The sequence below is a fragment of the Aphis gossypii genome, chromosome 1 (assembly GCF_020184175.1).
Source record: "Aphis gossypii isolate Hap1 chromosome 1, ASM2018417v2, whole genome shotgun sequence".
Classification (NCBI taxonomy): domain Eukaryota; kingdom Metazoa; phylum Arthropoda; class Insecta; order Hemiptera; family Aphididae; genus Aphis; species Aphis gossypii.
This window is the reverse complement of record NC_065530.1, coordinates 31565811-31582848: the sequence shown is the minus strand read 5'-3', so window position 1 is coordinate 31582848 and position 17038 is coordinate 31565811. Positions and strand designations below refer to the sequence as shown.

General features: G+C 26.8%; 1 protein-coding gene across 2 annotated transcripts; it reads left to right on the top strand.

The window, feature by feature from the left end:
• Nucleotides 1-2302: 2302 nt before the first annotated feature.
• Nucleotides 2303-3491, top strand: LOC126549356 (uncharacterized). 2 transcript variants are annotated; one of them, XM_050198245.1, is made up of 3 exons: nt 2303-2634; nt 2791-2966; nt 3052-3491. In XM_050198245.1, exons 1-3 carry the CDS (start codon nt 2502-2504, stop codon nt 3142-3144), a joined length of 402 nt encoding a protein of 133 aa, XP_050054202.1. In that variant the 5' UTR covers nt 2303-2501; the 3' UTR covers nt 3145-3491. The 2 variants fall into 2 exon arrangements, with proteins under 2 accessions (XP_050054202.1, XP_050054201.1); XM_050198244.1 differs by having other exon boundaries at nt 3049-3491.
• The last annotated feature ends 13547 nt before the right edge of the window (nt 3492-17038 follow it).

The window sequence follows — 17038 nt, the reverse complement described above, 5'->3', positions numbered from 1 at the left end:
ATAATGAATCGAGGTTTTTCTAATTTTGAAGCAGTTTTTAGGTTCCATACAACTTTTTTTGTGGTTCCGAGTTCAGGATATTCAAAAGTTTCAAAAGATCTGAACGGGATAAACAAACTTTTTCTTTTTCAATAAGTTTTAATAATTTTAACCTTTCTTCATCATCAACAGTAATATGTGGAACCTTCCAAACTATTTTTTTCAAAACAACTTTTCCAGAATTTGTACTTCCACTAGTAATTACTTTTAGAGCGTTTAAATCGCTATGACTTCGAGTTAATATTAGTTCTAATCTAGAATTAACTAATATCTTTTTAAAGTCTTCAAATAGACCTAACCAATATTTTAACGGAATGCATGCACTAAATTCTCCATTACTATTTGCTGGGTTTGAACTATTTTTAAATATCCAACCAGCATTTTCATAACAATTATAATTATCAGGTGTACCTGATAGATAACCTTTTAACGAACTGGTAATACCAAGTACACGTGTACTATCTACTTCTATTCCATTGATTTCAAGTCGTATTTGTTCAAAGAGATAGGAAAAACCGTTATTAGTAAGTTTTACTTTTCCAGCATCTGATACTTCACCTTCTAAATATATAAAGCTTTCATTCAGATACGGATAAACATCTGTTTGTTGGATTGATATACGTATTTCATCATTATTATTAAATGAAGTTGTATACGGTGTATATGAATGATATTCGATTTTCGTAATTTTAGAATCGGTTTCAAACGGTGAACTTATATCTAAAATATCACTTTCTGGCATTCTGCTTTAATTTATAACCTAAAGCCTTTAAAATTGTTTTATTTTTCGTTGTTATTTTTTTTACTTTATTCGATGTTACCGGTAACGCTTTAGTTATATGACTAGCAAGATTTATCTTTTGTAATGGGCTTATATTAAATTTTAATCCCATCTTAAGATCCGTAACGTTTAATATGTAGATTGATTACTAATTTTTCACCTAAATTGTTTATCGGATTATGATCTTGATCAACTAATTGTATAGTTATTAAATCGATATTTGTTTTATTTAATTTATAATATATTAGGTTAGTTGGAGATTGAATCAGCTTCGCCCCTATGTTCTCAGTAGGAGAAAACTCATAAATTGAATGACTTGGCATGTGGTTGTTGAATGAACCTTGAGCTATACTGCACATTACTTTTATTGAATTAACATTGTTTAAATTTACCACTTTCTTTGAACGATGACCATCAATGTTTTGCAAGTGTGGTTCATAATTTGTTTTTTCAAATCCTAATAAAGGTCCTATACTGTTTGCTACGTTAAAACGTATTGTTGCATTACTGAATATGGTTGTCTTAAAATCTACTTGATCAATCCCGATATCAAAAGTTATTTTCTCTGTTAGTTGTATTCCAATGTATTCGTTAACATTATGAAAGTCATCTATTTGCTTTAAAATTTGATTTTTAATATCCTTAATACCGTAACACCCTTTTTCAGTGTGATAAAACAGGTTGGAAATTTATTATTATTTAGTAAACGATCGGGGTTTTCTAAATGTATTTCAAACTGGTTATTAGTTTCATTTATGTTTGGAAATGTATTATATGTTTGTAAATTTAACAAAGCAATTTCCGAGTCATCGTACACATCAATTGCTGGAAAATAATGTACAGATAATGTAGTTGTATTACCAGTTAAACTTAATGTAATTGATTCATACATTGTAAAAATTCAAGACATAAATGTCCACAATTAAATGAATTAAAATCTTGATAATTTGAATAGTTATATATAATCGTGTTTCCTTTGAAATAGTTTTGTAATTCAATTGGTGGAGGTAAATCACCGAAGCTATCAAAATATACAACCTTATCTTTAATTTTGTAAAACGCTACCCAATGACTTCCATCACCTGAAGATACGTCTAAGTTTAATATACCACATTCAATTGTTCGTGGTTTTTAGGTAAGTCATCTCGTGAAAAGACTCCTCGGAAATGATTGATATTAAACTTTGCAATGTATTTTATAATGTCTCTAGATGTGAGTGGTCTGTCAGGTAACGTTTTTATCAGTTTTTTTTCCTTGATCCATTATTGATTAAATTCAATCCGCTACCTTTCTTTTTTTTCGAATTTTGAATTGCATTATAAACACTAGCACTCCCAGACATTAAACTACCGAGAGCTGATAACCCTGCGAAAATAGGAATTAGAGGAATCGCACCTCCTGTCTGACCTGGTGTTAAAATCAATCTTTTACCATTAGGATTTTCTTAACCTTTCCTTTTTTTGCAGCTAGTGTTTCTTTTTTATTTTTTTATTACTTTTATGTTTACCTTTATAACTCATACCTATTTTCTGTTTAACCTTCATCATACTTTATTTCAGTATTTATAAAGAAGTTTATAAAACCTTCACCAGTCTTATCTGATTTCTACTTACAGGTTGAGCACACTATCTTTCACTGGTTATAAATTTAAAAGATCCAGAGTATTTATAAGAAAAAAAAAATGGATTTGATTGAACAGAAAGATAAATTAGATATTTCGAACGTTGATACTCAAATAATAAAAAAAACGTCAAGACATGGACCGTTATTACCTGATACTATACGTGCTATTATAGTCGGTCCTAGTGGTTCAGGTAAAACAAATATAATGTATAATCTAATCACTCATGAAAACGGAATAAGATTTGAAAATATTTATTTATACTCAAAAACTTCTAATCAAGAAAAATATGTTTTATTAAAAAAAATAATAGATGATATAAAAGGTGCTAACATTTTTATATTTTCAGACGCTGATAAAGTTATAAAACCGAATTTAACTAAAAAGAATTCTGTAATAATTTTCGATGATGTTTTATGTGGTCCGCAGTCGATAATAAGAGAATATTTCGGAATGTGTAGACATTCAGGTGCTAGCTCTGTATTCTATTTAGCACAAACATATTCTAAAATTCCGAAGCAACTGGTAAGAGATAATTCAAATTTATTAATAATTCTAAAACAGGATGATACAAATTTAAAACATATATTCAATGATCATTCATCAGCAGATATGGATTTCTCAGAATTTCGGAAAATTTCTCATTTCTGCTGGAATCATAGTGATTACGGATTTATGGTTATTGATAAAACACGTGAAATGAATGAAGGTAGATATAGATGTGGTTTTCATACTTTTATTAAAAAAAAATAAGTATATAAATATAGTTGTAATATAGACAAAATCTACATAGCATTATCTTTAGTTGAAGGAAACAGATATATTAAGTTCATTATTTTCAATGAATAAAGATAAAGTTTTGTTAAAAAATTTGATATTATCAAAAAAAAATATCAAACGTAAAATAATGAACATGAAGCGTGGTGTTATAGATTCTGATAACTATTTTCGCGAAACATTTATACCTTTACTCAAACCATTGACTTCAATTCCAGAAAAAAACACTTCATTTATTTCTGACACTACTAAAAAAAAAAATACCTTGATCACTAGTGATGGAGATAGCGAAAACGAATCAAATTCATCGTTCGATAATTTTTTAATTTCTAATCCTAAATTACAGCGATATGATAAATCGTATGGCATGCATTATGATTCGGTTAATGATCAACTTAAAATATCAGATATTCCTGTCACTTTTGATCATGGTAACTTACGCTTGCTTGATAATTACTACCCTTGGACTAAAGGACTTTGGTCTTTATTATGTGAGAAAGTACCAAAAAATATGACGATAGAAGATATGGAATCATATTATAATATTCTAAAAACAAGTAAAGTTTATTTAAAGGCAGACGGGAAACCTAAAACCTCAAGATATTTCAAATGGATGAACGTTGTAAAACCTCTATATGATCGAATGAAAATTGATGAAAAACAATTAAATGAGGAAGTATTGAAAATAAATAACACAAAAGTTAAAACTCCTTCTCAATTAAAATTAAAAGAATTTGATAACTTTTTATCTAGCTCAGGCGCAAAACGAAGAAACATTATTAATGATACAGCCATATCAAATGAACCATTTGATTTTTCTTCTTCAGTGATTAATTCTAAATTTGAAGAACCTCCAACTGATCAGCTATTTAACTTTAGTTTATCACCGTCAGTTAAGAAAGGATCTGGTTTATATAAAGATGTAATACCTCATACACAATTAGTGTATTATGATGATCCAAATGAATTAGTTGTTAGATTAAATCTTTTAACATCGTCCCAAAATGCTGGTAATACTGGTGTAAATAATGAAATCATATCTATTATAGAAGAATTACGTGAGAGGAATATTATAGTTTAATGTCTACATTAGAGGGTTTAGCTAATGAGCTACATCGACCTGCAAGAAAAGTATTTCCAAGACGTAGTATAATAACACGATTTAAAGATGACCTTTGGCAAGCTGATTTAATGGATATGCAATCTCATTCTAAACAAAATCTTGGTTTTAAGTATATTTTAGTTGTTATAGATACATACACGAAATATGTATGGGTAGAATCATTGAAAAATAAAACAGGAAAAGAATGTACAAAAGGTATGTTTAATATATTAAAACAAGCTAATCCAAAATTATTACAAACAGATAATGGTACAGAATTTTATAATAATCAATTTCAACAGTTAATGAAAAAAAATAAAATTAGACATTATAGTACGTATAGCGTTATCAAGTGTTCAATTGGAGAACGTGTTATACAAACTCTAAAAAATAATATATACAAACATTTTACTGCAACAGGTACATGGAATTGGTATAACAAAATATCAAAAATTATTTATAATTATAATCATACAAAACATAGATCAATTAAATGTACACCATATGAAGCTAGAATAAATACAAGTAAAATCAAATCAAATATACAAACAAATAAAACATTATATAAACCAAAATTTAAATTAATGATATAAAGTAAGAATATCAAAATATAAGCATATATTTAGTAAAGGATATACACCAAATTGGACAACAGAAATTTTCACAGTTTCAAAAGTTTTACATACAGAACCAATAACTTATCAGCTAAAGGATGGATCAAACAATATAATTCTAGGTGGTTTTATGAGCAAGAAATTAAATTGACTGATTTTCCGAACACATTTCTAATTGAACGTATTATAAAAAAAGTTAAGATAAAATGCTTGTTAAATGGATGGGTTTTGATTCCAGTCATAATTCATGGATATTATCGAAAGATATTATTAAATAATTTTTTTTTTATATATATTTTACCTTTTTATAAAAAAAAAAAAAAAACAGTATTAAATTAAATTATTTTAGTTATTCATATAATGTTTTCCTTTCACTTTGAACGATACCTACTGATGATAATAATTTAAATTTTAGAAATAATTATTATCACTAGATAGCGTGGAAAAAACACCTACTGATGATAATAATTTAATTTAGAAATAATTATTATCACTAGATAGCGTAAAAAAAACACCTACTGATGATAATAATTTAATTTAGAAATAATTATTATCACTAGATAGCGTGGAAAAAACACCTACTGATGATAATAATTTAATTTTTTTAGAAATACTTAATATCGATTTTCTTAAACATAGTGAATATTAGAATAATTATTTTTTTAACTTATAATGTTCGTATGCTAGTGAGTTAATCCCATCGTTTGTTATAAAACGTTTATCATCGTTACCACTTAGTACAAGCTTATTCATTGTTTTAGAATGAACAACATGTTTATTCGATTGAATAAAATTCATGTTTCTACAAGTTTGTTTATTATCAAGAGAGATATGGTTTATGTACGCATTTAATACTTCTATATAATTTTTAAAATACATATGTTGATTAATTACATATTTTTTTACACCTTTAGCTTTTTTAACCTCATCGTTGTTTTCAGTCTTGTAAGCATATAATTTCGGTCTTAATGAAACAAATTCTTTTAAAATTTTTCCCCCCATTTCATCTTTAAAATAACCAGGTTGATTTTTATGATTTTCGCTAAAACAATAATGATCTTTTGGATAGTTTGATGTATCAAAATACGGAAATAAATCATATCTAATATCATCAAAAAAATTAAATGTTCGAATATTATATACCAAAGAATCTGTATCCGAGTACAATAATCGTATTTTATTATTATATTTATTTTTCATTACATTATAATGAAAATCATACATAAATGTTTTCGAGACATCTAAAATTGCAGACCCTACATAAATTGCTTTATCGAATTTGATAGTTTCCTTATGTTGGTGAATAGCCATAAGATTTTCAGAGTATATAGTTCTATCTTTAAAAGTATTTTTCATCATCAATTTATTTGCTTGTTTATCTGATGTAACCAGTTTTAAAGAAACTCTAGTTCGAACATTCTCCATACATTTACCAAAAACGCTATTAATTAATAATTTCCAAAAATCTTTTTCAAATCTATTTTTAGCTTCTCTCCTCATTCTCGTACATAGTTCGATATATGAGGCCATCCATTTACTCTGTGAAAATTTGATTGCTCGATGAATTTTTACTAATTTAAGACCATTAGCAATTGCTTGTTTTAAATTTTTATAGTGTAATATATATTTTTTTTTGATGATAAAGTAGTTAATAATTTTTTAACTTTTGAATTTGGAGGACATTCGTTTAAAGGTAAAAACGGGAAATCATTATGTTTTTCATGTAAATATTCAGGATAATCAATATCAACTTCTAATATATATCCGACTTTTGAATCATCAGGAATTTTAGTAACATCTATGTTCAAGTCATCAACCCATTCGAAATCTTTGAAAGGTAGCTCAGTTAACATCGATTTTCCATATAAATTTACACAATCAAGATATGTAATCCATGAAATTGATTTATTAGGATTATAGTTCAAACCTTTAATGTTTGGTATGTTTGCTTTAGCATATCTTTTAACTGATTGACAGATACCCCCTCTGATTGAGGATTCAAAATATAAAAGCATGTTATAATCAGCCAATTTTTCTAATTTAACCTTAGTATATTTAAGCATACAATCGAAAGCAAAGCCTGGAGCAGTCATATAATGAGCAGGATCTAGACTAAGAGTAGATAAACATAAATCTCTAAAATTTTCGAACACATCCGTTAGTATGGTGACATCAGTTTTCAAATAAAGATCACTATACTCACCCAAAGTTTTAATATTAAATACTTTCCAAATTTTTTTAGCATGAGAATAATCATTATTATTAATTTCTTCATTTTTTAAAGAGTTATAAAATGCAGATTTTGAAGGTAATCGAGTTTCGTTTAATTTACTCCAACTATCAATATACTCATAAGGGAAAACCCCTTTTCGTGTGACTAAATCAAATGTTTTATTAGAAAATAATTTTAAAGTTTCTTTAAACCTTGATTTATCTTCAAGTAAATTTTTTGCAAGCTCGCTTAATGAGGAGGCCATAAAACGGAATGTATCAACGAATTTTATACTAAATCTCGGAGCAACCTCTTTACTAAAAGATATATATTTTTCTACAGAATTTGGAATAACATGTATATTCTTATCATCAAAACCAAGTTCTCGAATTATAAAGTGACTATCGTAAGATAAGTTATGAAAAAAAATTGGAACAAATGATGGGTTGGTTATTTCAAAATTACATTTAAAACAAATACATTGTCTATATTTACCAGTAATATGACAGTGATCTCTAACTTTAAATAATTTTCTTCAAAAGATAATAAACATATTTTACAAACCTTTGCTATTTGAAATTCTTTTTCCTCCTTTTCAGTCAACGTAATCATTGGTACATTAATTTGATAAATATCATTTATTTTTTTTGAAATATCAATCATATTTTCCATAAAATTTTTTGCCGCATCAATACCTCTATAAATTATTATGTTTGTTGGAATTTTAAACTGTTGCATTAACTTTTCTGTGATAATATTATAGTCAACTTTTACATAAAATGCATAACTCATAATTTCATGTAAATGTGTGATATAAGTTTTACTAGTATTAGTGAATTCATTTGTCTGTTTAGGTTTTAAAATACATTCAAAGTCAGCATAAATAACAAATGGTATTCTAGAAGTTTTTTTATAACTTTTAAAAAATATGAATTTATTTTCTTTTCCTTCTTCAAACATTATCGGTCTTCCTAATTTATTCTTACTACACATTTTTTTATGTTCAGTTAATCCTGTTTCACCCCAAAGTTTACTTTTACATGGTTTATTTCCAAAAGTTGTAAAACACCTCTTACAAATAATTAATTTAGAACAATTTTTAGTTTTCTGACTTCTAATAAATCTTGAAAAATCTTTAATATAACAATAATGTGATGTTTTATGATTATTGACAAAAAATAAATCAAAATGATTTTTTCTTCTTTATTATTTATAAATAGAGGGAAAATAGTACCTTTATTATTTAAACTATAAACATTAACTGAAACATTATTTAAACGTTCAAATTTTTAATTTGATTTATTGGTGTTGGGAAATCAATACATTTAAAATCTAACCCACTCTTTTTTCAAGAAAATCAAAATATTTTTGGTTAAATCGTGATTTATTAGAACGCTTATCATATTTGGTTAGTATAGAATATTTAAAACAGTATTTATCTTTATTTTTAACGTTTATAATAGCCTTTTTTTCTCGTATAAATTTAGGTAAATCTAAATATGTACCTCCTTTTAATGGATTTACTAAATTGATTCTCAACTGTAACCCATCTATTGAAACAAGTGTCCATCCTGAACCTTTAGCAATAAATTCAGATTCTTCAGCTAATATTTTATCAAACTTTATGTTTAACAAACTAGCGAAATCGGATGAATTACATGCTAAAACATTCGAAGTTTTAAAAGCCACATCTTGTTTATCATGTGTTATAGGACGTGTGTAAGTAGCGTCAACGTGTAAATTAAATTTGATCGACGTTTTAATACACGATTGTCTTAACTTTAAAATTAACTCATGTAAAATATAGTTAAAAAATAATTTGTAATCTATATAATTTTCACAGTTCTTAATTACGAAAGTTTTTGAACCTTTTCTAAATCTTTCTATTTCAATAAGTCCACTTCCAATCGTGTTCATACGCTGTGTTTTTTGTTATTATATTTCTGTTCATAATGAGACTGAAATAATAAAAAAAAAACACATTAAATTTATATATATATATAAAATGTATGTTTTTTTTGTTTTACATTTTTAAAAAAAAAAAATAATAATAATAAAATTCTTAAATAAACAATGAGTACTTAGTTTTTTTTAAAAAAAAAAAATCATTTTAGATTCAAACAAAAAGATTCTGTTAATAAATTTAGATCATCCAATAATGTACAATAATCGCTATGCAGATGATAAGCTAACGTCTGTTTTCGAAATCTAACATAACCATACAAATCATAATATTTATTAACAAGTAATATTTCATTTCTCAAATTTATTATATTCTCTTTTAAGATTTTTATTTTTTTTATATCTTGTAAAAGTGTTTTAGCTAAGTATTTTTCATATCTTAATATTTTAATTTTTCTTTTGATTAAAATTATAGTTTTTCTTTGTTCATGTTTACTTTGTACTTCCTTCTCATCATTATCATCGATTTCTTCATCCAATCGATGAATTTCAATTAAGATATGGTTAAGTAAATCCATTTTCTAAAAAAAAAACATTTTTTTTTTTATGTTTTGGAAAAGCTATTATGAACAAAGTAATACTTCTATATAAGTAGGTGTATAAAAAAAGAAATAATATAAATCAGGTTAAAAAAAATAGATTTATTTAAACAAATTTATTTATTTATTAAATCTTCTAGTTGATTATTTAAAATTGTGGAGCGATAACGTATACGTCTATTACATTTTTCACCAATATAATAAGAAAATGAAACTCATCTAAAACGTCCCTTTTTTCCTTTCTTAACCTATCTATTTCAACTAGATCTATTATTTTTTTATATAAATTATTAATTTTTTTATTTAAAGCTCTTATATCTATTTTTTTTCTTTCTTCATCTTGATCAACACTTTTTTGGTTTTCTAAAACATTCAAATGTAATTCTTCAATCAAAGATCGGAGGTAAACGATTTGAGGAGATTCCATTTTATAATTCTGAAATTATAGGTAAATATTTATTCGTTTATTTTTTTATTTTAAATATAAAAAAGGTAATGTAAAAACTATATCTCATTTACACCACATCTAAAAAAAATAATTTGTACCACTTTTCAAGTTTATAATTCACACCAAATAAAATTTAAAAAAGGGGTATTATCTAATCTGTACTTACTAAAATTATAATTTGTAACATTGTTCACATTATTAAAATTATAATTATAATAAAATGTATATATATAAGTAAATTTTTTGTTTAGCAATAATTCATAAAATGTATAAAATCAATCATACTTTAATTATAAATAAATGTAAAACAAACTTATATATATATATATATTAAATAAGTAAATTTTTGTTTAGCAATAATTCATAAAAATATAAAATCAATCATACTTTAATTATAAATAAGTAAAACAAACTCTATATATATATATTAAATAAGTAAATTCTTGTTAAGTATATTATACTATTTTTTTTTTTTAAAAAAATAAAACATAATTTATAATTATTTATATCAACTAAACTCTGAAAGAAAAAGCTAGTAACTATTTTTGTTATATATATATATATATATATATACCACAGAATATATTCCGTGTACATACCGTACATTTACTATAACTAAGCTAATTATAACAAAAAATAATAATAACTAAAATTAAGTGTATAAGACGTAACAACACAAAATATTGTTTACCGTTTACGATGTATCTGTGTATATGTGGTTTGGAAAAAAAAAAAAATGTGAAGATATAAAATTAAACATATTATTATTATTATAATAAATGACATACTTTTAAATGTTGTACTACACACTAATCTTTTTGAACTATTCAAAATGTTTCGTACTATACTCAATTTTAGGGCTGGTACAAATTACATAGGTATTTCATTTCGTTTTTTTTAACGTGGTGTAAAAAAAAAAAAAAAAAAACTAAAATTATTTATTTATGTAACGCAAATACATGTTATATTTTTGATACAAATGAACCTATTTGTGGTGTAAATTATGTAAAATACCATTATTAAATGGAATCATTTTTTATAGTAGAGAAAATTATAATAGTAAATATTTAATTTAAAGCTAGTTAATAGTAGTAAAGTAATAGTACTTACATTTCTGTTAGCGTGGAGATGCTTGAAAAAAAAAATATACTGGCTTCTAGTTGTAGTGAACGGTCTTGGTGAAGATGGTTCAGCACGATTCAACGACGAAGTCCACTTTGTCGTATGTGTAAGAAATTTAAAATAAAGTTATTTATTCACTGAATATAATAAAAGCAAGCTCGATGTATTGTTAAGTATAGAACAATGTCATCGGTCTATGCGTAAGTGAAGCTTAACTTTGTCTAATTCTTAATACTACCACAACCCATTTTATATTAAACTATTTGGGAGTAGTCCCCCAAAAATATACGTGCGTGTCATGGTAAACAGGAAATTCGACTATACGTTTCTATTTCATATTTTACTATAACCAATTATTTAAATACATATTTTTTTTTAATTATATATATATATATATATAAACGATTATTAAAACTATGTTCGTAATCCAATTATTTAATATATTAATATTTATTATTCTAAATCTAACCAACTAATATCAGCTCAGGGCAACAGGAATGAAGTAATGTAATATGTCGGATTTCTACATAGTGTTTTACTGAACTAGCTGTATGTCTAATTCTTAATACTACCACAACCCATTTTATATTAAACTATTTGGGTGTAGCCCTCAAAATATACGTACGTGTCATGATAACAGGAAATTCGACTATACGTTTCTATTTCATGTTTAATCACCAATTATTTAATTTTAATCTTACCTTGCTAAATTTACGTACCTTGCTAAATTGTATATAACCTTTCAAATCTGACATTGAAATGTAGAAGTCAATTACATTCTTTTAGATACAAATTGTACTTGTTATTACATTCTATTTTTCGAATTGAAAAGACGTACCTTTCAAATTTTTTCTAGTTAGTGTTTTAGCTGAACTGATTATTTTAACTTAAGAGGAGGAGTAGAAGTGGTTATATATAATATATATAAGAGACTCATCGATACAGTATATTCAGTTTACTTCAACAGATTTACAATCTAGACTTTTTTTTTTTTAATAAAATTAATTTAATTTTGAAAAAATGTCCTGCTACTCATTTAAAAGCGATGACGAGGAGTCGGTTGTATTTTCCGAAGTAAGTAAAAAAAAAACATTAATTTTTTATTTATTTTTTCATTTTTTTTTTTATTATTATAATATAATATATAATTATTTTAATTAAAAGACATTAAATATTTTATGAAAAATTTATTTTGTAAACCGTCATCAGCTTATCGTCTATTTTAATTATAGGATAATATTGCAACAACATCTCAAAAAAAAGGTACATCGAAAAGGTTAGCTGTAAAACCGGAGAAGAAACCAGTATCGAAAAAGACGAAAAAGGTGAGTTATATAAATTTATAACATATTACGAAAAAGTAAAAAAATATAATTTAATTATTATTTTATAGAGCACTGCTATTTGTTATACAGACAAAATATTAGATTTAATAACAGATCCAACTATACCAACCGATGCAGAGAACACCTTGAATATAAAAAGGATGATTGTTCATTAACGGTTAAGACACCTGTAGACAATACGGCTGTAGATTACTGGACTATAGCACATTATAAATGTGCTAAAATTGATAAAGTTGCTCTGCAAGATAGGTAATAATATAATAATAATAATAATATAATATATATATATTTAACTAAAGTGAAATATTTATAATAAAAATGTAATTTAACCTAACCTAACTTTTTTAGATGGAAGCATGCTGAATGCTCACTCAAAATATCTTTAACAGGACAGCATCCGGATGATTTAACTACAGCCAAAGAAATGGTGACGCTCATTCAATCTGTTTTCGACAAAATGATGCGACATCCCGCCAAGAAGCTAATCAGACACAAACCAAAAAAAATAAACTTATAAAATGTATGTAATAGGATATGGTGTTGGATTAATTTTATTTAATAAAAAAAAATTTTTTATATTTATATTTATTTTTTATTATTTAGATAAAAAAAAAAATAATAATAATTCATTTATAGGTTAAAATAAAAAAAAATAAAAACAAAAAAAAAAATAAAATAAAAATATTGAAAGTTAGTATACAAGTGGTATTAATTTCACATTTTTTTTTTTTTTTTTTTTTTACAAGAACGATAAATTAAAATAAATTAAGAAATTTTTTATATTACATCACTAAATCTTGTAATATCATGTTCGACAATGAATTAAAATGAAATTGTAATAACTCGTACATAAATGAACAATCTTCACTTTGTATATTGCTGTAGCTGAAATCATAATTTTGAATATATTGATTTGTAAATTCGTTTCGTTGACAAGATGATGGTAACCCATTTACGTCAGACTTAATTAACGTATAAGCTGTATCAAACGTTTTTTGGTATGATTCCAATTTTTTCTGTTTTTCAACAATATACAAGTCAATACAATGTTGTAATTGTTTCAAACGATGAAGATCAATATGAGATAATGTTATATAATTATCATTAGAATATAAAACTATAGTTGATTGGTTTACATTAACAGAGTAGAAAAAATTATCAGCTATCTTAACACGTTTACAACGAGTATGCAAATTTTCGATAATTGTATTAAAATTGTTTTCGCACATTAACTTACACCACTGATCAAGATCTAACGTTACAACTTTTTTAGTTAATTTACATTCTAATAATATAATAATTGAAATTTGCTTATTAACTAGAAGTCCAACGGTTACACTTTTCTTACTAAAAGGACGAATATCGAACACAGATTTTGATACAACGATTGATGGATTCATATTGATAAAATAAAAAAAAAACAGTAAACAGTATTTTTTTCTAGAAATATGAATATGATCACTAGACAGCTTAGCTCAAACTAACAAGTTTTGTTTATCCATACATGTTATATACTAAACAAATGTAAGGTTACAAAAGAAAAAAAAAAAAGAAAAAAAAAATGTGAACGTATAGTGTCTAGTTGGATAAACAGTAAAGAGTTATTATACTTACCTACCTAATTCGATAGAACCTGAAACATTTTTTAAAAATCATTAACATATTAAATTTAAATTAGACGCGTTATCCCACTAGGCTATACGTTCACGAGGTATTAAATAAGTTATTAACACATTTAAGTTTATTAAATTCAGATTTTTTTTATTGAAATATAGAAAGTTAAATGAACTAAACAACAGTATCATATGACCTTGATCCACAATCACAATCACAAATATCGATAATCTTACCATATTTTTTACTACATTTTCAACAAACTGATTTCCTTTTGATAATAATACAAAAACACATTTCGGATTCCATCTTGAATGTTCAATCCATGGATTATCTTCTTTTTCCCAACGATGCAATATAATACCGCAGCAAAAACATTCAACAATATCTTTTTTCCCTGAATATATAAAACCGCTTTCAGCTAATGAGTATTTATCTTGAGATGAAGTCAACGGAAATAAATTGAATGTTTTCAATCTTGATATAAATGTAGTGAATTCTGGATATGTAGGATATGCATTGTTTCGTACTAACGAAACAAGTGAACAAAAACTGTTGTTAATTTGTTGAAAATTCATTTTTTATAAAAAAAAAATAAAAAAAACTTAAATGAATTAAACTTGATTAAAACTAACAGAACCTGATTGAACGATGGTTGAATATTAACTGAACTGTCTGAACTGAAATGAATTCAATAAAACGACTTTTATCTATAATTTTTAAAAAAAAAAAAAAATGAAATTATTGTGTAACCTGAATGTTTAACTTACAAGGGAAATAAATAGTGTTGAAGTGTGTATACACTGTTTAAACTTTATGTGTTACAGGAGAAAAAATAATTAGTTTAAGGCGGAAACTATATCTTAAATTTTAAAAATATCCGCAGTCAAAAGTGCGCAGAACATACATTATGGTTTTTGAGAATCAGTGTTTTTTACTAGTACAGCGGAGAAAAAAAAAGTTTGAGGGGGAAAATCCCCCTTAAAATTTTACAATCTCCGCAGTCAAAAGTGCGCAGAACATACATTATGGTTTTTGAAAATCAGTGTTTTTTTACTGGTACAGCGGAGAAAAAAAAGTTTGAGGGGGAAAATCCACCTAAAAATTTTAAAATCACCGCAGTCTGGTAGAGCGGAGAAAAAAAAAGTTTGAGGGGAAAAATCCCCCTTAAAAATTTGCAATCTCCGCAGTCAAAAGTGCGCAGAACATACAAATGTATACTACTCATTGACCAATGTTGCCCCGCTGTAAAACCCCGGTCATCGCTCTGCTCAACCGTTCTACATATCAGCTCAAAGGCCTGGTTCATCTGTTCCACTGCTCCGTTCAACATCGATCTGCTCTTCCGCTCAGCTACTTCGCTCAACGACGCTCATCCGTTCAACTGCTCCGGACAAGTGCTCCATCTGACTACGTCGTTCAATCGTTCATCAGCTCCGATCGTCGGCTCAACGACTACAACTCCTTCAGCAAGAGTTATTCGAACTGTTCTGTTGCAAGTAAGCGGTAACTTGCAAGGGGGAGTATGTTCGACCTTTTTGCACATACAAATTGTTCCCGGGGTTTGGACATTTGTTCGGTGACCACGTAGGTACTAGCAATGGTGCGCCACGACTCGCCTGACGCCCGCTCCGGGAACAACAATACAACGCCGTCGTTAACGTGTTGTTCGGACGTTCGTCATTCAGTTTTGTACGCGTGTCACGCTCGACTTGTACATTTGTGTGTGTAAAGGTGATCCGTCTTTATTTGGTGATCGCCATTTTTCTTGTATGCGCTTTCATGCTCACGCGGTCCAAGAGTTATCTCAGCCTTTTGAACTCGGCTATATTCGGTCTCATTCATTGCTGAGCCGTTATATCTTATATTACGTGGCTTATTACCATACGTTCCAGTAATCGCGGATTATTCGTCGCCGCGGTACTTGCAATCCACGTGGTCCCAGTTCCAGTCGTCAGCAGATCAGCCATCCATCGACAGCCAGCTCCGGTGCTCAGAGCGGTGATCCCCGTCTCCTAATATATTTATATATTTTATATGCACATTTATACGTGCATATTGTATTTGTTATATTGTATTACTCACTAGTTGCTGTTCTAGTTATATATTATATATTTGTTTAGTTCACTTACATCTGTGTAGTTTATAAATCAAATTATTCCCCTCACTACGGTCCGGAGGACTAAGCGAACGGCGTACGCCTCAGTAAGGCTCGTCGGCGCAAACATATTAACATTTTAAAGCTTACATCTTTGTATTCAACAAATGTATCCTTGTGTTCTAAATCAGAAAATTTAGAATAATCTGTCACAAGACCAACTCGATAATTATAAGGAGAGTCAGCCAATTCTAAAAAGAATTTTTCTGTATCTGAATCAAAATTTTCGAAAAAACCAACAATAGTAACATTTTTGCTTTTAATGAATGATTTCAATTCTTCTTCTGATTTCAAAACTTTTTTAGTTGGGCCAGACTTCATTGTTACCAATTGAATAATTTCATCCTTGGTTTGGCCACCTGCAATGTTAAAATACAAAATAATAAATATAGTATATTATAAAACGACTATTTCATAAATACTTTGGAAAAAATACTTCCAAACAGACAAACAAATTATTTTTGGTGTACCTGTGTAGTCAATTGGTTTTCCATTTTTAAAGAACTTCAAAGTTGGATATGCTCGGATACCAAACTGTACAGCTAAGTCCCTCTCAATAGTAGCATCTACTTTGCCCAATTTAACTGATAATTCATTTTGAGCTAAATGCTGGGCTGCACTCGCATATTCTGATGATAATTGTTTACAATGACCACAACCATGGTGCATCTACAAAATGTACACAAAATAACCAAAATTTAGT